The 19,637-nt window shown below is 49.0% G+C and overlaps 1 protein-coding gene across 1 annotated transcript in view; it reads right to left on the reverse strand.

Moving 5' to 3' along the window:
* Window positions 1–1,150, reverse strand: part of TRPC6 (transient receptor potential cation channel subfamily C member 6) — a 138,528-nt gene extending 137,378 nt beyond the window's left edge. Inside the window, exon 1 of the mRNA XM_074981666.1 lies at window positions 860–1,150. Within this exon, the coding sequence (XP_074837767.1) occupies window positions 860–993 (134 nt within the window). The 5' untranslated portion in view covers window positions 994–1,150. The remainder of the gene's footprint in view (window positions 1–859) is intronic.
* Window positions 1,151–19,637: the final 18,487 nt, after the last annotated feature.

The raw sequence follows: 19,637 nt of genomic DNA on the forward strand, positions 1-19,637 counted from the left end.
ACCACACCTGCCAGACATCTTTTCTAGAGCTATGACATGAGACAAATGAAATTTTAAAAATTTCCATGAGCAGAGGGGCACTGAAACACGAATGGCACATCTGTGCTTTTGCTTTTAGAGGAGGAGACCCTGAAGCAAACCCTAGCTGGGGGGCCACAGTTCTCACGCCTTGAAAAAGCGTGTATAACTTTCCTTCCCAAACTGCAGTAGAGATTGCGAGGATTTCCTGGGAGAGGGCCAGCCTCAGTGTGAGACTTCCTTACCGTCTCCGCTCCCTGGCAGCATTTGAACAGCCCCGTGCCCGGCCTCGGAGGACCAGGCGGCCCCTGTTGACAGGAGGGCGCATCCTAGTGCACCCGCGGCTGCCAGCGGGACGGACGGAGAGGGCTCGCTCGGGGAGCAAGAGACTGATCTGTTCTTACAAGGGTGTTCGGTTTTGTGAAAAGGCCACTTATTGCCAACCCCTCGCCGCCCAGTGCCCGAGTTCCCGCTGCTCCCAGCCACGCCAGCACAGCTCCACACCGACTCCCGAGCACTGGCTTTGCGACCGGCCCCAGGGAGGAGGGGAACCCGGCCCGGCCGTGCCTTTGAGCGGCCGGAGCCCGTCGCTCCGCCCGCCCCGCGCATCCCAGGCGCACTTCGCGGCGCTACCGCCGCCGCTCCAGGGGCCGGAGAGCGGCTCCCGGGTCCAGCCTGCAGGAGCTCGGTCGCCCCTCCACCCCTACCCCGCCCCTGCCCCTGGTTGCGCTGGGTGGGGAAGCCGGGGCTCCCCCTGCCCTCCCTGGGGCGCTGCTGCTGCTGCCCCAGCCTGGCTCCCAGCCCCCGCTCGCGCCTGCAGGCGGCGCCGGACGGTGCTCACAGCGGGTAGTAGGCGTAGGGCGGCAGGGCGCTCTCCTCGGACGACCGCAGCAAGTAGTCCAGGCTGTCGGTGCGGCGGCCCCGCCCGGCCGGGGGGTCGTCCGGCTGCGGCGCGGAGGGCTGGCCGCGGCTCATGATGCTCCCGCCGCTCTCTCAGCTCCGCGCCGAGCGGCCGAGCAGGCAGCGCCGAACTTCAGTCCCGCGCTTGGCTTCAGCGCCGCCGCCGCAGCGCCATGGAGCTCGCGGAAGAAGCGGCCGGCCTCTCCAGGCAGCGGCGGGAGGATGTTGGAGCCCCGGCTCCCTCCACGCCCCGGCCCGGCTCCAGCAGCCGCGGCTGCCGACAGCTCCCCGCCAAACTGGCTGCGGAGCGAGCGAGCGAGCGAGCGGAGTTACTGTGTCAGTCGGCAGCATCCTCCCCCGGGCGTCACTGCCGGGCCTGGGGAGCGAGCAGCGTGAGGCCAGCTTGGTACAGCAGGGGGCCGCTCGCCCGGCGCAGGCACGTGCCGCAGCCGCGCGGGAAACTCACCCCACGGTAAGCTGCTGCTCCAGCCCAGGCTGGGAGGGGAGGCGTCCCCCGCCTCTAATGTCTCCCCGGGGAGATCTCCACCCAAAGCCGACATTCGGCTAGGGCTGGCGGGGGCAAACTTTGTACCTGGGGCCCCACTTTTCTTCCCTGCAGTTAGCAGGTCCCCCTGGCTCAGGTACCTCCCCACCTGGCTAATGGAGGCCAAGCCGACGGGCAGATCAGTTGGGGTCATATGAAAAATAAACCTTTTGGCACGTGTAAGAAGATAAGTATATAGAACGTACATTTTTCACTAATCGGTATATAAATGTGAATGCACAGACATAGAAGCTAACCTCTTTCAACATTTTTCATGAGGTGGATGAGCCTGAGACTCAGCAGCCAATCATGCTGTGCCCCCTTGTGAAATTTCATGCCCTCCCTCTGAAGGGGCTCACCCCCCCACACACACTTTGTGCACCTGGGGCTAGGGACAGTGCTTTGCAATTTACATTGGCCACTTTTGGAGGTGCAGGTTAACCACCCATTAAGCCACAGCTATACATGCACATACAGCATAGTCATGGAAATCAACAGCAGGACCGCACCAGCTCTGTGGAAATCTGAGCCATGGAGCAGTCTGAATAAAGCTGTCCATGGGTAGTTGGCTGCTGAGTGTGATGGGAGGGTAGCCACTGAGCTCCTCCAGCCTTGGAGGCCCATTGGCCAGAGACGTTTCCCCTCTGCTCCTAAGAACCCGGACCATGGGCAGTAGTATAGAATTACTGGGACAAGGTACCTTTTGCTCTGTGCTTTGTCCTTACCATGGTCCCAGGGCCAGAGGTACTCATTATCTCTCCCCACCCTAGGCCTGCAGGAGGGTCAAGGGGAAAAGGAAGTGAAGGGAGCAGTTACCCTAGGGCCTGGGCCTTTCAAAAGGGCCCAGGTCTTTGGCCACCATTGCTGCCAAAGGAGCAGCGGGGGTGCCTGGAGATCCACGCCCCTTTGAAGTGCTGTGGCAGTATTGCTGTACTACTCCGCTTTGCTCTGAGGACAGGAGGGAGGCCCAGTGCCATGACCTGAGCTGCACTAAGGGCTAACTGACCTAGACCTTGCCCCTTCTGCCGCTAGCCAGGCCTCTCTCCCAACTTGACCCATGTCAGCTGTTGGTTCTGCTGCTCCACCCTGGGCTGAGGAGCTCTGTGATCATGCCACAGCCAGGCCCACCAACAGGGGGGCAAATGTTACCATTGAATTCCCCTGGCAATGCTGCTGCACACAGCTGTGAGGGAGTGAGGAGGGGGGCAGTGCCACAGTCCAGGCTTCACTGAGGGTTGAAGGCCAGAGGCGTGCCCCGCTCCCACCTTGCCTCAGGGCCCCCTGGCCACAGCCAAGTACTTGTGGATACATTTACTCAGATGTAAAGCACATTAATTCATGTGTGTTTAGTACACATTTCTCCAAAAGGGTCAAATGTAATTTCCTGGGCTCAGGGTGGGAGGAGCTTGCTATGCCTGAGACTGGAGGAGCTCTATGACCTTGCCACAGCCCAGGGACAGAGTTAGGGTTACCATATAAAAAAGAGGACACCCCTGAGAGAAGAGATGGGGAAAGTACCCAAATAGTTACTTGAGTAAAAGTGCAGCTTCTTGCGGGGGATGTACTTAAGTACAAACCACCAGTGTCCCTGTGGAAAACTACTTGAGAAAAAATATGTACACACACGTCACATTGAGATTTTACTCCAGTCCCCAGAAGTGCACTTTTACTCAAGTAACTTTTTGGATACTTTTTCCACCTCAGCCTGAGAAGGAGTGTATCTGTATCAGTATCTACCAACTCACATTTTTTTTATGTACTACATATACTATAATACATTCATACAACGGGAATTGGTCAATACTGATAGACTCTCTCTCAGAGGTGTCCTCTTTTTTTGGAAGATCAGATACTGTAACCCTAGGCAAAGTTGTTTTGTGCCCTCACTCAGTACTGGGGTGGACCTGTATGCCATATTACCTCCCTTGTGCACACCCCTGTGCTATACTAATTACACTGCCTGTGATGTTATTGGATTTTAAGGTGAACGTACAAAGCATTATTACAACCACTGTTCTATGTTTGCATCAAATCTTAGGCAAAGCTGGCCAAGTGAGGTGTCTGTTGAAAACTTATAATTCACCAAAAGTTCTTGATGCAGTCTTGCAGGAGAGGTGAAGTAGGCTGCTATCTTAAAAGACTGGAAGAACTTGTCTGGATTTGGTGGGACTGGTTTTCATAACCTGTCATCTTCGTGAGGAGGGTGGTGGTTGTGGCACAAGGGAAGACAGAATGTGCAAGGGAATTGTTTGAGTGACTTCTTGCTGGCCAATGTGGCAACAGGAGTGCGCTTTGTAACTGGTTTAGTGTGTCTTGTAGTGGAGGACCCTCAGTTTTAGGCTGAAAGTAGCCCTGTAAGCAATTTGCCCTGGTTTTGTCTCTCTCAGCAGTGTCCGGAAAGACCTCCGATGTTACACTGCCCCTTCTGGCTGTAGTGTCAGTATTCTAGTGAGGCTCTTACTTGGGAGTAAGGGCACTTCGAAGTTGCACGGGTACTTCGAAGTGCCCACAGGTACTTTGAAGTGCCCATGGCTGCGTGGCACGCCAGCGCTTCGAAGTTTGCAACTCCAAAGTTGCCACAGGGAGAATTAGTCTAATGAGGTGCTGCATAGTCATCACAGCACTTCATTAGTATTCTCTGCTCAGGCTGATCAACATGCCCACTTCAAAGAAGGGGGCTAGTGTAGACACAGGATGGGGGTATCTTTTAGAAGAGAAATTCATAACCAGACTTTAAAATTTGTGGGTCTGTAATATAAAAATGACTATTCTAAAATCCCGCCTCATGTCTCTCCCCAAGTCACATCGGAGCTATTAACAGCATTTCATGTCTTGAAGAGGTTGTTATTAGCGTAATGTCTCATTCCATAACGGTAGTATGTTGTGTAACTTTTCAGTGTCCTAGATATTTAGCTTTAGCTCTCGTAGTGATATTCTGAAAAACAGACCTCTTTATTAAGTGGGTGAAGAAGTCTTGTGCAATTATTTGCAAAATGGAGAAAGGAAGCAGCTGCCCCTGCTATCTACTTACTAAGTACTTATATATCTCTTTGGACATCTGAGCCACTGGTACTGGCCTTCTCCTAGCTGCTGTGCTGACCTGTGAGAGAGGCAAGTAGATAAAGAACCTGATCCAAAGTTCATTGACGTCAGTAGTAATACTTTAGTGAATTTAAAGTATTAGTGAATTTAAAGTGGCTTTGGATCAGGTACTACAAGAATTGCTGCTGTGGTTGCCTAGGCAAAGGCCCTGAGACCACTCAAACTCCCTCTTCCCCCAGCTGCAGATTGCTGGTGAAAGAAGCAACTGATCCTGAGAAAACTTGTCATCATGTCACTATATAAATCCATGGTACATCGATACTTTGGCTAGGTCTACACTGCGAGATAAAATTGAATTTATTTATACTGATTTTCTAATCCTGCCATGTTGACACGTGGTACGGTGGGTCAGGCTGGCACCAGCCAGCACACAAAAAATAGCAAGTGTACAGACAGCCGCAAACTCCCTGCTGGGGCTATTTGAATGGGTAGATGCACATACAGTGCTAATAGCATAGAAAGAAAGAAGCTATTTCTCAGGCTGTCATACTAACATGAGCCCACAGCTAATGGCTCGCTGTTCCCACTTGGAAATTCATGCTCTTCCTGTTAGTGGAGAGCAGTGGCTAGAGTGGAGCACTGGGTGGGGCATTATGGGTTACATATGGGACGCTTCTGGAGGCTAATAAATTCACTTTTAAGATGTGGTGCTTCCACACTTGGCTTTAATTGAACTTCTGAATTCGACCTTGATGCTACACCCATCAGGTAACTGCAATTTTGTAATCTCGAGATTCGTGCACCCAAAATCAAGCTAATGGTCTTTACAGTGAAGACAGTTACATGGTAAAATCGAGCTAACTCGTTTAAATTCAATATTATCTCATAGTGTAGATGCAATCTTTGAATACTGCGTGCAACTGTCACTCCACCCCAAAAAGAAATTAGAATTGGCAAAGGTACAAAGAAGGAAAATAAAAATGATTAAGGGTACAGAACAGTTTCCATACAAAGAGAAATTAAAAAGATTGGGGCTGTTCAGCTTGGAAAGGAGAGATATGGATATGAGGGAGGTCTGTACTATTGTGACTGGTGTGGAGAAAGTGAATAAAGTGTTATTTACCCATTCAAATAACACAAGAAGCAGGGATCATCCAATTAGATTAATGGGCAGCAGGTTTAAAACAAACAAGGAACTACTTCTCACACACTACACATTGTACATGTGGAATTCATTGCCAGGGAATGTTGTGAAGACCAAAACTAGAAAAGCTTTTAAAAAGACCTGGATAGTTTCACCGAGGATTGCTCCATCATGACTATTAGTCAAGGTGGTCAGGGTTTGCAGTCCCATGCTCTGGCTTTTTCTAGCCTCTGTTTGCCAGAAGCTGGGAGTGAACAACAAAGGATGAATCACTCAGTGATTGCCTGTTCTGTTCATTCCCTCTGAAGCACCTGCTATTGGCCATTGTCAGAAGACAGGCTATTGGGCTAGATGCACCATTGGTCTGATCCCATATGGCTGGTTTTATGCTGTGCCTCTAAATCCACCCACTTGTATGAAGGCCCAGTTGCAAAGAGAGGAGAATAGGGAAATAGCCTTGTGGCTCTGCTACCACTACTACTACAGCCTCTGGAGCTAATGAGCCTCTTGGATGATTTTCAGAGCTTTTTCTTTTTATTTCTCTTTCCCTCTACCTTCCCTCCCTAACCCTGCATTTGCTACTTTTTTAACAGCACATAACCATTCTGCCATGTGTTGATGGCAGCAAAGTTTAGTGTTATAGAAGTTCCCTTAAAGATTTAAAAAATGCCAGCTTAAGCACTGATTACTGTATTTGTGTATGCACAAGTAATATATATGTAAACTATTTTATAAAATAGTTTTGTGCATACACATAAAATAGTTTACATATATATTACTTGTGCATACACAAATACAGGAATCAATGCCCAAGCTGGCATTTTTTAAATTTTAAGGGAACTTCTGTAACACTAAACTTGGCCATTTTTGCTGCCATCATTATGTATTATGTATGCATATACACATGAACAGAGCCAGGACAATTCCCTTGCCCCCACTGTGAAAGCCCATGCCGTTCAAAGCTTGGACTCCTCAGCCACATGTGAGTCCACAACCGATGAGCCTGTGCAAGCTCAAGACGTCATTGTTGGACACAACAGACTACCTACTATGCATACACAAATACAGTAAGTATACATACCAATATAAAACCCATATAACTACACCTAGATATAGGCATGGACAAGTCCAGATTAAGTCTCCTGTGGGCCAGCAGCTATTAGATTTTGTGGGACTCCTGTAGACACATCTTTTTTTCTAATGTAAAATAAAATGATCACAATGATGGTTTTGAGGCTATTAGCACTATACTAAAATTGCCTTTTAATTGAAATAAAGCCATTCTCTGGTTACATTTCCATCTTAATACATGTAGAATATAGTTAATTCAAAATAACCTATTTCTTACCTTAGAATAGCTGTTACATTTATTTTTTGGTGGGAGGGATTTTGGATGCAAGTGGGGGCTCTAGGCTGGAGCAAAGTGTTGGGGTGCAGGAGAAGGTAAAGAGTGCAGGTTTTAGGAGGGAGTTTGATGCAGGAGGAGATTCTGACCTGGGACAGAGGGTTGGGGTGCAGGAGGCGTGTAATGTGCAGGTTGCAGTCAGGATATGCTAACTACAGGTGGCTCCCTGTTGTCAGTGCAGCCGGGATCAGGTTGTGTGTCTCCACACTGCTCCCGGGAGTGGCTGGTTGTTGGCATGTCTCTGCAGCTCTGGAGAGGGGAGCTGTGATGAGGGGGCTCTGTGCAAAGCCCCACAGCAGGACTGTCCCTGCTGCTCCCATTGGTCAGTTCTCAGTCAATGGGAGCTACATGGGGCGATGCTTGGGGGCATAGCCAGCGCATGGCGACACACTGTCGTCCTCTCCCCAGGGGCATGCAGCAGCTGACTACTTCCAGGAGCGGTGTGGGACCATGACATGCAGGCAGCCTGCCTGAGCCCTGTGGTGCCACTAGACTTTCAGTAGCCCAGAGATTTATTTTTGCAGAGTTCCACTTAGCCTGGGGCCATGTACTGCAGCTGCCAAAGCCCCTGCATTAACCCGGACCTGGGCATGGGCACGTGTCTGCATATTTTCCCACGTTACTAGTCTAAAACCTGTGGCTTGAAGACTTAGATAATAGAAATCTCTGCTGTCTTCTGTTGGCAAAAGAGAAGAGTGTCCCAGAGATCCATTGTCCCATAGAAGTTTCTTGTGGGGTTTGTAACTTTTTCCTGGGTTGCACATCTGATTTTGTTATTTCTTCTAAGCAAAAGGAGACATGTTCCCAATTCTTGTTATTCTTAGAAAATGTCCAGAGTCAGGAGGGAAGGAGAAGAACGGAGGTTCTATAAATCAAAACTTCCATGGCATCTGCAGGCTTTATAGAGAGTCAAGTAGATCATCTGTTGTGTAATCCCCTATACCAACTCAAGGCATTATTCAATGAACAGAAAGGATTTATACAATTGCACAACCAGCTATGTCTACATTTTCATTGGCAAATATAGCTTCAAGCAATTAAAAGTCTGATTCAGTCTTTTAGGCTAAAATGGACATTGCTAGAAATAAATACCTCACCTTCTGTTAGTTAGGGATGAAAAAATATTATTACAAATGATAAATAAGTCTCAACTTTGTAGTCAGAAGAACAGACTGAGAGATGTTCACTGGAGTCTTAATAAAAAAATACTACTTCAGCAGATAGAAAGCTGGTGTTTAGAAAACCTCTTCAGCTGCTTCACTCATTTCCAGCAGCTTTACTGATTTAGGACTGCTAAAACATGATCATTCTTAGTTTTCCATGTAATCAAGTGCTATCATTACCACAGGGAGCATATGCTTTTGCACATGGGAAGAGGTAATAATGGACAGGAGAGAAATATTACATGCGAACCTATTAAAAGGCAATCCACACTGTGAAAATGTATGAGAACAGTATAATTCTGTGCAGACTATAGACACCACTGGACCACCTCACAAGCTCATTAGAAAGATGGAGCTTTGCCATACACTCAGGGAAGGGCTAATCATAGCATGAGCTGTCCTAATTCCAACTCTCTTGTAGCGATTATTTTTTAAAAAGAAAGTCAGCCTGTGGCTTACTAGGATTAGGTATCATTCTTCCATACCACCACTCTAAAGCTGCGTCTACACATAAGCACCCTTTCGAAAGGGCGAAAATTGAAGTTCGGCTTTCGAAAAAGCGGCCATTGAAAGAGAGCCCCCGCCGCCATTTTTCAGATCAGCGTTCTGAGATGCTCTTTCGAAGTGCCGTTGAGGTCTTTTGAAAGAGAGCGTCCACATGGCTCCAAGCCCTCTTTCAAAAGAAGGGAGGCAGGAAATGCCGGGGACAGGGTCCCATGGCCGACAAGCCCTTCCAGGGCTGCAGCCAACCACCTCCTGTAAAGGACCCCTCCCTCTGCCCTCCCCTCTGCACGAGCCAAATGCTGTCCAGCCTGTCCCAATCCGACACAGCCCACTCGTGCACACCATGGAGGCCCAGCAACAGCTCCTGCAGGAGGACGCCCTCAGCATGGATGCCCTGCTGGCAGTGCTGTGCACCATCGCCGCAGCTGCACCCGAGCTCATCGGGTGGCTGTGTGGTCCCTCTGGGGCCGTGGGGCTCCCCCTACCGGGGCACTGCCGGGCACCCCTCCAGGTACCCCAACGCCTCTGGACCCACCCCACCAGCACCAACTGGTGGGAGCGTGTGGTGCTAGGGGAGCGGGGCGAGGAAAGGTGGCTGCGGAACTTCTGCATGTCGAGGCAGACCTTCGAGGAGATCTGCCACTGGCTCGCCCCCGCACTCCCGCACCACGACACCTGCATGCGGCCAGCCCTCACCCTGGAGAAACGGATCACAATTGCCATCTGGAAGCTGCCCACCTCAGATTGCTATCGCTCTGTGGGACAGCACGTGTCCCCCTTCCCCCTCTGCAGGTCGTCAGGGCCATCAACACGATGCTGCTCCGTAGGGTTATCCACCTGGGGGATGTGGACAACACCATCGCTGGCTTCCAGGACCTGGGCTTCCCGAACTGCATCGGTGCTTTGGATGGCACACACATCCCCATCCATGCCCCACCACACAGCGCCGGCCAGTACGTGAACAGGAAGGGTTACCATTCAGTGGTGCTGCAGGCCCTGGTGGACGTGAGGGGCCAGTTCACAAATCTCTGCGTGGGCTGGGCTGGTTGCACCCACAATGCCCGGGTCTTCTGGAACTCTGGCCTCTGCCACTGCATGGGGGCTGGCACCTTCATCCCCCAGCGGGAGATCCCAGTGGTGGAGGACATCACCATGTCACTCTGCATGGCGGCAGATGCGGCGTACCCCCTGCAGCTGTGGCTCATGAGTCCGTACATGGGACACCTCGACCCCACCCAGGAGGCGTTCAATGAGCACCCGCAACGTGGTGGAGCAGGCCTTCGGGCGCCTCAAGGGGCAGTGGAGGTGCCTCCTCACACGGCTGGTGGTGGGCGCCTGTTGCGGAAAGAGGGATGCCTATGTCCCTGTTGTGGGGGCCTCTGGCTGGTGCTGTCTATGAGAAGCCAGGCGCCGCCCCCATCCACCAGGCCCACTGGATGGCCACCGCATTCGGGAGGCCCTCAGCCAGGCCTTTGCCGATGGCCACCTCTGACCCCCACACACGCCCACATCCCACGCACATCCACCACCCACCATCCCTGCCACCCCCACCAGCACTGCACCTGCACATCCACCACCCACCTGCCACCGAGGAGCACAGCAAAGAGTGGTGAATAATAAAGAAACGTTTATATAACTGGGTGTTCATAAGTATGTACAGGGGGAACCTAACTTGGAGGTGGAAACCTAAGTTGGAGGGGGGCGGTGGGAACCTAACTCAGAGGGGGGTGGGGGGAATCTAACTTGGAGGGGTCCAGGGGAACCTAACTCAGAGCGGGGTGAGGCGCTCATTCCGGGGCAGGGGCGGTGGGCCGTGAACCCTGTCGGCCCCTGGAGCCCCTGCCCCCCCGAGGTGCGGGGTCCCTGGTGGGGGTGGGAGGGTGCCAGTAGCACCGGCAAATATTGCCAGTGGGTGGGCCTGGTGGAGGTGGAGGGGGCAGGCTTGGTGGGGGCAGAGGGGGCAGGCTCGGTGGGGGCGGAGGGGGCAGGGCCAGCAGGGGGAGATACCGGGGGGGCCAGGAAGCGGGCCACAGTGGCTGTGTGCTCCCGCACGGCATGGCCAATGCCCTCAAGGGTGTCCAGCAGTCTATCCCAGGCCGCCCTCCACCACTCCATGTCAGCCCAGGCGAGCTGGAGGTGCTCCTCAGCCATCTCAGTATGGCACTGGGTGGCTGGGTCTTCCTCAGCCCGGCGGGGGGCCCTCTGGCCATGGCCCCGATGGCGCGCTGCCTGGGGTGGAGTCTGGACACCTCCGATGGCTGCGGGCAGGCTCTCCAGGAGGAGGGATGGCACGGGGCTCTCCTGGCCCACGGATGGTGTGGCTGTGTGGAGAGGAGAGCATGTCAGTAGTGTGCCCTAGATGGAGGGGACCCAGCTGTGGCCTACCCGCCCGAGCCCACCCCATGGAGTCCCTGCCACCCCCAAGGACACTGATCCCTCCAGGGAGCACCGACCAGCCCCCCCCCAGGACTGGACCTCCCAGCCTGAGTGTGATTCCAAGGGTCTCTCCCGCAGGTGGCCCTTCCCAGCCTGTGGTGCACGGGCCCCGGGCACCATTCAGCGCTGACTGGCTGCCACCCCTGTGCGGCTTACAGCACTGTCCACTGGGGGCGGGTGCTGGGCGTCGCTGGTGTGGCACCCCGGAGTGCTGCATCCCATGTGGGGGCTGGCCTGTGTGTGCCCCAGGACCACTGGTTCTGTGTGCAGGTGCCTAGCGGTTGCGTCGCCCTAATCCTGTGGAGTAGGTGTGCGCCCCTCCCTGGATGTACCAGAGGGTCCCTCAGTGACATCTGGAGACATCCAGCCCTCGGTGGCCCGGCTGGAGGAGCAGGAGGGGATCACTATGGTCAGCTTCACCTTCTCACTGGACCAGTCTGTGGTCCCCTCGCCCTCCTGGGTCCCCAATCCAGGCTGCTCCTCCTCCTCCTCTGGCTGCAGCTCCTCCCCGGAGGTGTCCAGGAAAGCCATGGGGGATGAACTTTCCTGGGGCCCCAGGATGCTCCGTAGCTCCCTGTAGAAGGGGCATGTCACTGGTCCTGCCCCAGAGCATCCAGCCTGGTCCCTGGCCCAGGCATATCCCTGGTGCAGCTCTTTTACTTTGGAGTGTACCTGCTCCGTGGTACGCTCTGGGTGGCCCCTGGTGTGGAGGCCCATTTCCAGGTGGCCGAAGGCTGTGGCATTGCGCTGCTTCACACCCATGTGGCGCAGGACCTCCTTACCCTGCCAGAGGCCGAGGAGATCCCACAGCTCCCACTCTGTCCAGGAGGGGGCCCTTTTTTTTCTCCCCCAGGAGCCCTGGGAGCCTTGTGGGGGATCGGGGGGTGGCCATGGGCCTTGCTTGGGGGCTGGCTGCTGGCCATGTGGACGATGGAGCGTCAGGCTGGAGCGCATGTGCAGGCCGCTCCTAGCACGCTCTCAGCTTCCTGCCACAGGTTTCCTGTGTGCATGCGGCTTTAAGGCAGCCGAACGCAGGGACCATAGAGCTCCGCTGCTGCTGGCCGGAGCGGCCCCACACTCCAGCTGACCGGCGCCATGGCAGACTTGTACTTCGAAAGAGCAGACTGTGGAGCGTCTACACGTGTACTCTTTCGATTTATTATTTCGAAAGGGAGAGATCTTCCTGATATGGGATCGGGGTTCAGATTTCAAAGTCTCCGCCCCCTTCTTTCAATTTTCTTTCAAAAGAAGGGTTTACACGTGTGGATGCTCCTCCCGCTCTTTCGAAAAAGGGCCATTTATTTCCAAGTTTTTTGCACATGTAGACACAGCTTAATGATTTTATTTTTATTATTATTATTATTATTATCATTAAAATCTTACTTCCTCTGGAAAAGTAAGTAAGTATGTCTTCACTCAAGGGGCAAATCTCATTAAGGTACGCAATTCCAGCTATGTTAATTATGTAGCTGACGTTGATGTATCTTAATTGGAGTTTCCATGTCATCTCCATTGTGGGACTTCCATTACTCCTAACGAGGGCCCAGAGTACTGTCGCCATGCAGTTGCCCTGTGAGTTTGATTTAACACATTCCTAACAGGCACGCTGAATTGAATTCCTGAAGATTGACAGTGGAAGTGTGAAGGTAGTGTGTCTGTGTCCTACCACTTCGCTGCCTTTTGGTCGTTTTTAATTGTTTTCAGCAGCTTTACAAGTTTTATTAGCCTTTTGGGTTTTTACAGCTCTCATGCTCAACATTCTTAGTAGCAGTTGCATTGCAAAAGAAAGACTCCAGAGCTATACAAATCTTCTGTATATGAGAAACATGTTGATTCAAATCTCACATTTTATTATTGTAATAAAACCATTGGCTAGTAACACAATAGGTCCGTGATATTTATTTCTTTGATTTTTAAGCTGCTTTGATTCTTTCTGATCTATCCTGGTCACTCTGAACCTATCTCTTCATTCCCTTAATTTCCCCAGACTTGACTCTAAAATTATTTGTCTGTTCTTTTCTTGGTTCTGCTGTAATACCCTCCCCACCCCACCTTGCCCCCAGTGATAGGGTACTCCATCTTTCAACTTCTGGCATCTCTCTCCAGGCAATTTGGGGATTTTTGGAGAACTCTTTCATTTGAATACTTTATCAGTTTCACAGTAGGCTGCTGTTTCTCACTCCTCTCCTTTTGTTTTAAACCTAACTTTTTCAGTGCCCAGAAAGACAGACAAGTTCTTCCCCAATTGGGAATGAAGCATACAGCTGGATGGGTGAGGTTCTGTGGCCTACACAATGATCATGATGGCCTCTTGTGAGCTTAAAGTCTGAGTCCTCAACTTCTGCTGCTTCCCACACATTCACCCAGGACCAGTCTAAAGCTGTCTTACTTTCAGCATAAATTTCTTTTACTACTTTCTGTTACACTAGACCCTGCTGAACCATTTTCTCTGTGTCTCCTGCTACTCCATTCAGTCTTGTGTCTCCAACTATTGTTTAATTTCTCCTAGAAATGTTTTTCGGGTGGTCATTGACTCTTTGACATCTTTGCATTCCCTCTGACAGTTCCCAGTTTCTCAGCGTGGCCCTGAAACTCTAGACTTCTGTACCTTATTCCCCCATTAACTGCATCTTTAGTTTTTGAAGCCTTCTCTATTGTGCCAAGTCTCCTGTATTGCTTTCTAGAATTCTCTTCTCTTTTACTCAGAACCCACCATGGCTTCCAGAAATTCTCAAGTCATTTTCACAGATCTCCATCCTCATGTGTTCACTTCTGAGCTCACATACTATCTGCTACTGACCCTTTGTTCAGCTCTGAAAGAAAACAGTATCTTTCTATGCAGATTGTAGCGCTTACCTATGGTGAGAATATCTATAATCTCCTGTTCCAAAAGGGAAGTGCACACCAGCACTGTGACTGACATGTAATCGCAAACAGCCTCAGGATAGTACTAGATGGCTCAGTAAAGTCATGATGGCATATGAACCTCTCCACTTGTAGGTCACCAGTTCAAGTTAGTTTTAGGTCAGCTATTGATTGGTAAAATCTGCAAAATCAGTTGATTGTCCAATTTATAGTGAACAGGCATCCATTTTGCTGCATTATGGGTCTTACCCATGAAAGCTCATTACCTAATAAATAAAGTTGTTAGTCTTTAAGATTCTTCCGGACTGCTTCTTTTTTATGACATTACAGACGGGTGGAAGTGTTCAATAAATATTTCATTTCTGTATTTAGGAAAAAGCCAGGTGATGTAATCACATGGTGATTTTTTTTTCATTTCAGCAGTAACTAATAAGGAAGTTAAGCAAAAGCTACTAAGATCAGACATTTTTAAACAAGCAGTCCTGGAAATCCTGCAGCCAACAGGTTTAGAAGAGCTGTTTGAGGAGTTCACTGAACCAATGATGTTGATTTCAATACGAGTGGAACTTCCGAGTGTTCCAAGAACGCTGGAAGAAACCTAACACGCCAATGTTTAAAAAGGGTGAATGGAGGACATGGGTAATTATTGGCCTGTCTCATATCAACCCTGGGCAAGATAATGGAGTGGCTGATATAAGATTCCATTAACAAAGCCTTCTCCTCCAGGGCCAGTTGGGATTAAAAGAGGTATTGCAATGGTGATTGTAAGCTGTGGCTACGGCAACATTTGCTCTGTCGTATTTATGCCCCTTCTTGGACTGAGTCATCAATCAACAGATCTCCCCTACTATAACACTGTTGGTGAGTGACTAAACCAGTGCTTGGTTGGCAGAGCAAATTACAGATGTCACATAAAAAGCTGCCAACCTCAAGCCTTGTACATTCTTTTGGATCCTACACTTGCCTGTAGTGCCTGGATATGCTGTCAAAGCAATAAACAGACTGTACAATAGTTTGCCGCCAGGACAATCTGTCCTGAGCTAGAGTTTCCAGCTCATTTGGAGATATGCAACATGACTTCACATTGGTCTTTAAGGTGTCTTTATAGTGCTTATACTGATCATGGATAGGGCACCTTCCATGAACAAGCTGGCCCTAGAAGACCATCTTTGGTATTCATCCTCATAACATGACCGATCCAACAAAACTGTCTGTTCATAAGCCCCTATCTATCCAGTAACGAAATGGACTTGAACACAGTATGGATTCTGCCTGTGCCATCAGTAAAATAGGACAATGAGGCTTGGAAAGGTTAGATTTTTGTCAGTGAATGTTGGTAAATGTCCATGTCCCCCTACTGTACAGACACAAACTAATAAAACACTTTTTTCATATATTTTCACATGTGCTGTTCACAGTTTGTTTTTAATGGCAATAAATCTTTAACATTGACTTTCAATGGCGGTAATTAAATTAGTTTCTGCACCCTTACCCATAATATCTCACAAATGTGGAAATATATAGATAAAAATTGAAAACAAGTTTAAGAATAATATTGAGATCTGTAGAAATTATCAAAATATGAAAATTAAATTCTGCCAACCCTATCTATAACTGACAATAATTATGTAAAAAGGACAGCTTTTGTGAAGATGTCTTTTGAAGGGTTAAAAATTCATGCTGTTGTATAGGGGTAGTCCTGAGCAGGACCACTGACTGGAGGGAAGAGGTGGGTAGAGGGCACTTGGACCCAGGCCCAATGTTTCAAAGGGTCCCGAGCTCCAGCCACCACCTGTTGCTACTTGCAGCACTAGCAATGGCTGGAGCTCCAAGCTGCTTTGAATTACCATGGCAGTGTTACTGCACCACTGCACATGTCTGTGAGGGAAGCAGGGCTGTCCAGTACCACAGTCTGGCTGGTGCTCATGGCCAAATGCTTTAGGCCATGTCCCTTCCACTCCTGGCCCCTCCCCTGCCAAGGCACAAAGCTGGGCCCTTCTCCCACCTTGACCCAGGGCCCATGGCACCTGTTGCTGCTGCTGGTCCTGCGAGTTGGTGGGAGGGAAGAAACTCTTTCACAAAGGTGTGGGGTTGAAACCCAGGCTACTGATGCCTGAAGGCTTTTGTTTGTTCCCTACTACATGGCTATGGTGACACTGGTGAGTTTTGCTGACAAAACTCCAGTTTTGTTGATAAAACCAGTCAAACATCCACACAAAAACATGTTTTGTCAACAGTTTGTCACCAAAACTCAGCATGTTCACCACCAGCATTCTGCCTCTCAGCCATGAGGCATAACACTGTTGTCAACAGATTCTGTTGACAAATAGGCTGCATGGACGCTCTGGGGGGCCTTCTCTCGACAGACAGGGCATCCAGAACAATGGGCAGCCCTGTTTGCTCTGCTGCTGGGTGCCTGTTTTGTCGAGAGATAAGCCAGGCAGTCATGCCACTCTGATGACAGAGTGGAGCACTCTTCCGATTGGCTTTTGTGTGTGGCCGCACTCTGTCGACAGAAGTTTTGTCTGGAAATCTCTTCCAACAGTGACTTCTGTTGAAAGAGCACTGTCGTGTAACTGTAGCCCTTGTTTGGAGTTAGAAAATTAAGCTAGAAAGGTAAAGGCATAGAGAATCTAACAAGTGGCTGGGATGAGGGACTAGGAAGTCTGCTGCCTTGACAGAGAGTAATAAGCCAAAAACACCTGCCACAGAATTTGACATTTACAGCTTGTTAAACACCTTACAAATCTCTCAGGTGATAAAATGAAATTTATATCACCTTGGCCTTGGCACAGACTATTTCTTTTTACAATTGTAAATAACATTATTTCTCAATGAACTATCCATTATTGGTAATTATGTAATGTCTCCTTTGACATTTAAAATGAAAATCAAATTAAAATTGAATTCTTCTGTGTGTTCCAGTGAAAGGTTTTAGAGCTACAATGCAGTGTTTCCAGTCAAAATACATCTTTAAATCATGAAAAGATAGCGTTATGAGAACAATATATTCTGAGCCTTAACTATATCTAATATACACTAGTTTTTATACTTTTTAACAACAAAAAAGATTTTTAGATAGTATTAATGCACTGATGTTCCTAGGCATAACCCTGGTTTTGTCAACAAAACTCGTGGAGAGTGAACACACAAAATGCATTTTGGTCGATAGTATCTGGACAAAACACAGCACTTGTGCCGGCAGTGTTCTGCCTCAAAGCTTTGAGGCATAATGCTACTATTGACAGATTCTGTAAACAAAAAAGCTATGTGGATGCTCGGGGCAGGTGGGTGAGGGGGGCTTCTCTTGACAAACAGGGAATCTGGAATAATGGGCAGCCCTGTCTCCTGTGCTTCTGGGTGTCTGTTTTGTCCAGAGAGCAGCCATGCAGTCCAATTGGCTTTTGTGTGTGGCCACACTCTCCCAACTGGCTTTTGTGCGTGGCCACTCTCTGTCAACAGAAGTTTTGTCAGGAAAACTCTCCCGACAATGACTTCTGTTGACAGAGTGCTCTAGTGTAAACATAGCCCTGGAGATTATACTATTTGACTTCTTTGGGATTTATTTGTACATTCCGGATTGCACATTCTGAATGTGCATCTATATATTCTATTGATAGACCAGAGATGTATTTGGGGCAAAACAGAAATGTTTGTTTATACCTTATAAACAATTCAATTATAGATTAAAATCACATTAAATCATAATAAAACAACTCTATAGCTTTATAAACAACCAGTCATTGTTTATAATCATCTTCTAATTAATGGAATACCAGAGCTGAGATTTCACACACACACACACACACACACACGCGCATGCGCGCATGTGAAGAAATTGAAAATTTGTGTTCCTGCCCCAGCTTCCGAGGAGAACATGCGAAAGCATGAGCTACACATGATGGTGATAGTTACCTTATTTAGCTCACTACGAATGTCACTCTTACACTATGGTGATAAGGGTAGTATAAAAACTGTTGCATCATAGACTAGTACTGTAAGTCAGTACCACTGAATAATTTAAACAAAGAAAGCTGTAATAACATAGTTCTGTTTGACATCACATAATCAGCACTGATAGCTCCTAAACTCTAGGTCTTGTGTTTAATTTAACACATTCCTTTTCTACTACTAATTTTTTACAAAGGTAAGGAAAAATAACCATATATGCAAAATTTGAAATTCTCATGTTAACTGGTCACACTGATTGGGATTATTTATGTTTCAAGAGGAATACAAATGGTTACATTCTATGAAAAGTTAGCAGCCTAAGACTACGTCTACACGTGAAACCAACATCGAAACAGCTTATTTCGATGTAGCAACATCGAAATAGGCTAGTTCGATGAATAACGTCTACACGTCCTCCAGGGCTGGCAACGTCGATGTTCAACTTCGACATTGCGCGGCACCACATCGAAATAGGCGCTGCGAGGGTACGTCTACACGCCAAAGTAGCACACATCGAAATAAGGGTGCCAGGCACAGCTGCAGACAGGGTCACAGGGCGGACTCAACAGCAAGCCGCTCCCTTAAAGGGCCCCTCCCAGACACAGTTGCACTAAACAACACAAGATACACAGAGCTGACAACTGGTTGCAGACCCTGTGCCTGCAGCATGGATCCCCAGCTGCTGCAGAAGCAGCCAGAAGCCCTGGGCTAAGGGCTGCTACCCACGGTGACCATAGAGCCCCGCAGGGGCTGGAGAGAGAGCATCTCTCAACCCCCCAGCTGATGGCCGCCATGGAGGACCCAGCAATTTCGACGTTGCGGGACGCGGATCGTCTACACGGTCCCTACTTCGACGTTGAATGTTGAAGTAGGGCGCTATTCCGATCCCCTCATGAGGTTAGCAACTTCGACGTCTCGCCGCCTAACGTCGAAGTTAACTTCGAAATAGCGCCCGACGCGTGTAGCCGTGACAGGCGCTATTTCGAAGTTAGTGCCGCTACTTTGAAGTAGCGTGCACGTGTAGACACAGCTTAAGTCATGTTTCTGATCCAGTTGATTATATCTGATGCCGTTGGGGGAATGTAAGCCACTGAATACCATGACTTTTGGCAAACTGGCTGTTCAATCTCTGAAGCAGAAAGGCAGTGCTGGCATGGTAGTGAACAAATCCATTTAAGCCCTCCGGTATTGCTTTGGTGTAGTTATAGAGCTGCTTGTATAAGAAATGACTTTTCTTCATCACCTCGCTTTCTCTACAATTCCCAGTCCTTTGTCATGTCTTATTGTCGACAGTGTAATTGCCTATGATTAGTTGTGCATCTTTTGAAATACACACCAATGCCTGCCTGTACTGTGTCTACATTCTCAAAGTCAATACAACTGAAACATTGTAATTAAATACACTGCAATAATAAATTATTCAGCAGTTTTTGAATAAATGCTGTGTTCCCAACTGCAGAGTGTGGAGCTTGCTGCTTGGAGATGAACAACACTTCTATTTACCAACCCCCTTTCCCAGTACTGATAATGAGAGATATCCTCTATACTATAAGTGAGTAGGAGTGTTTTTTAAATCCAACTAGAAAGACATTTTCCAGCTAAATCTATCTAGTTTCCAAGGATGTGACCCTATTATTCTTCCACAATGAGAGTAGACATAAAAGG

This window comes from Carettochelys insculpta, chromosome 1 (genome assembly GCF_033958435.1).
Source record: "Carettochelys insculpta isolate YL-2023 chromosome 1, ASM3395843v1, whole genome shotgun sequence".
NCBI classification, from domain to species: domain Eukaryota; kingdom Metazoa; phylum Chordata; order Testudines; family Carettochelyidae; genus Carettochelys; species Carettochelys insculpta.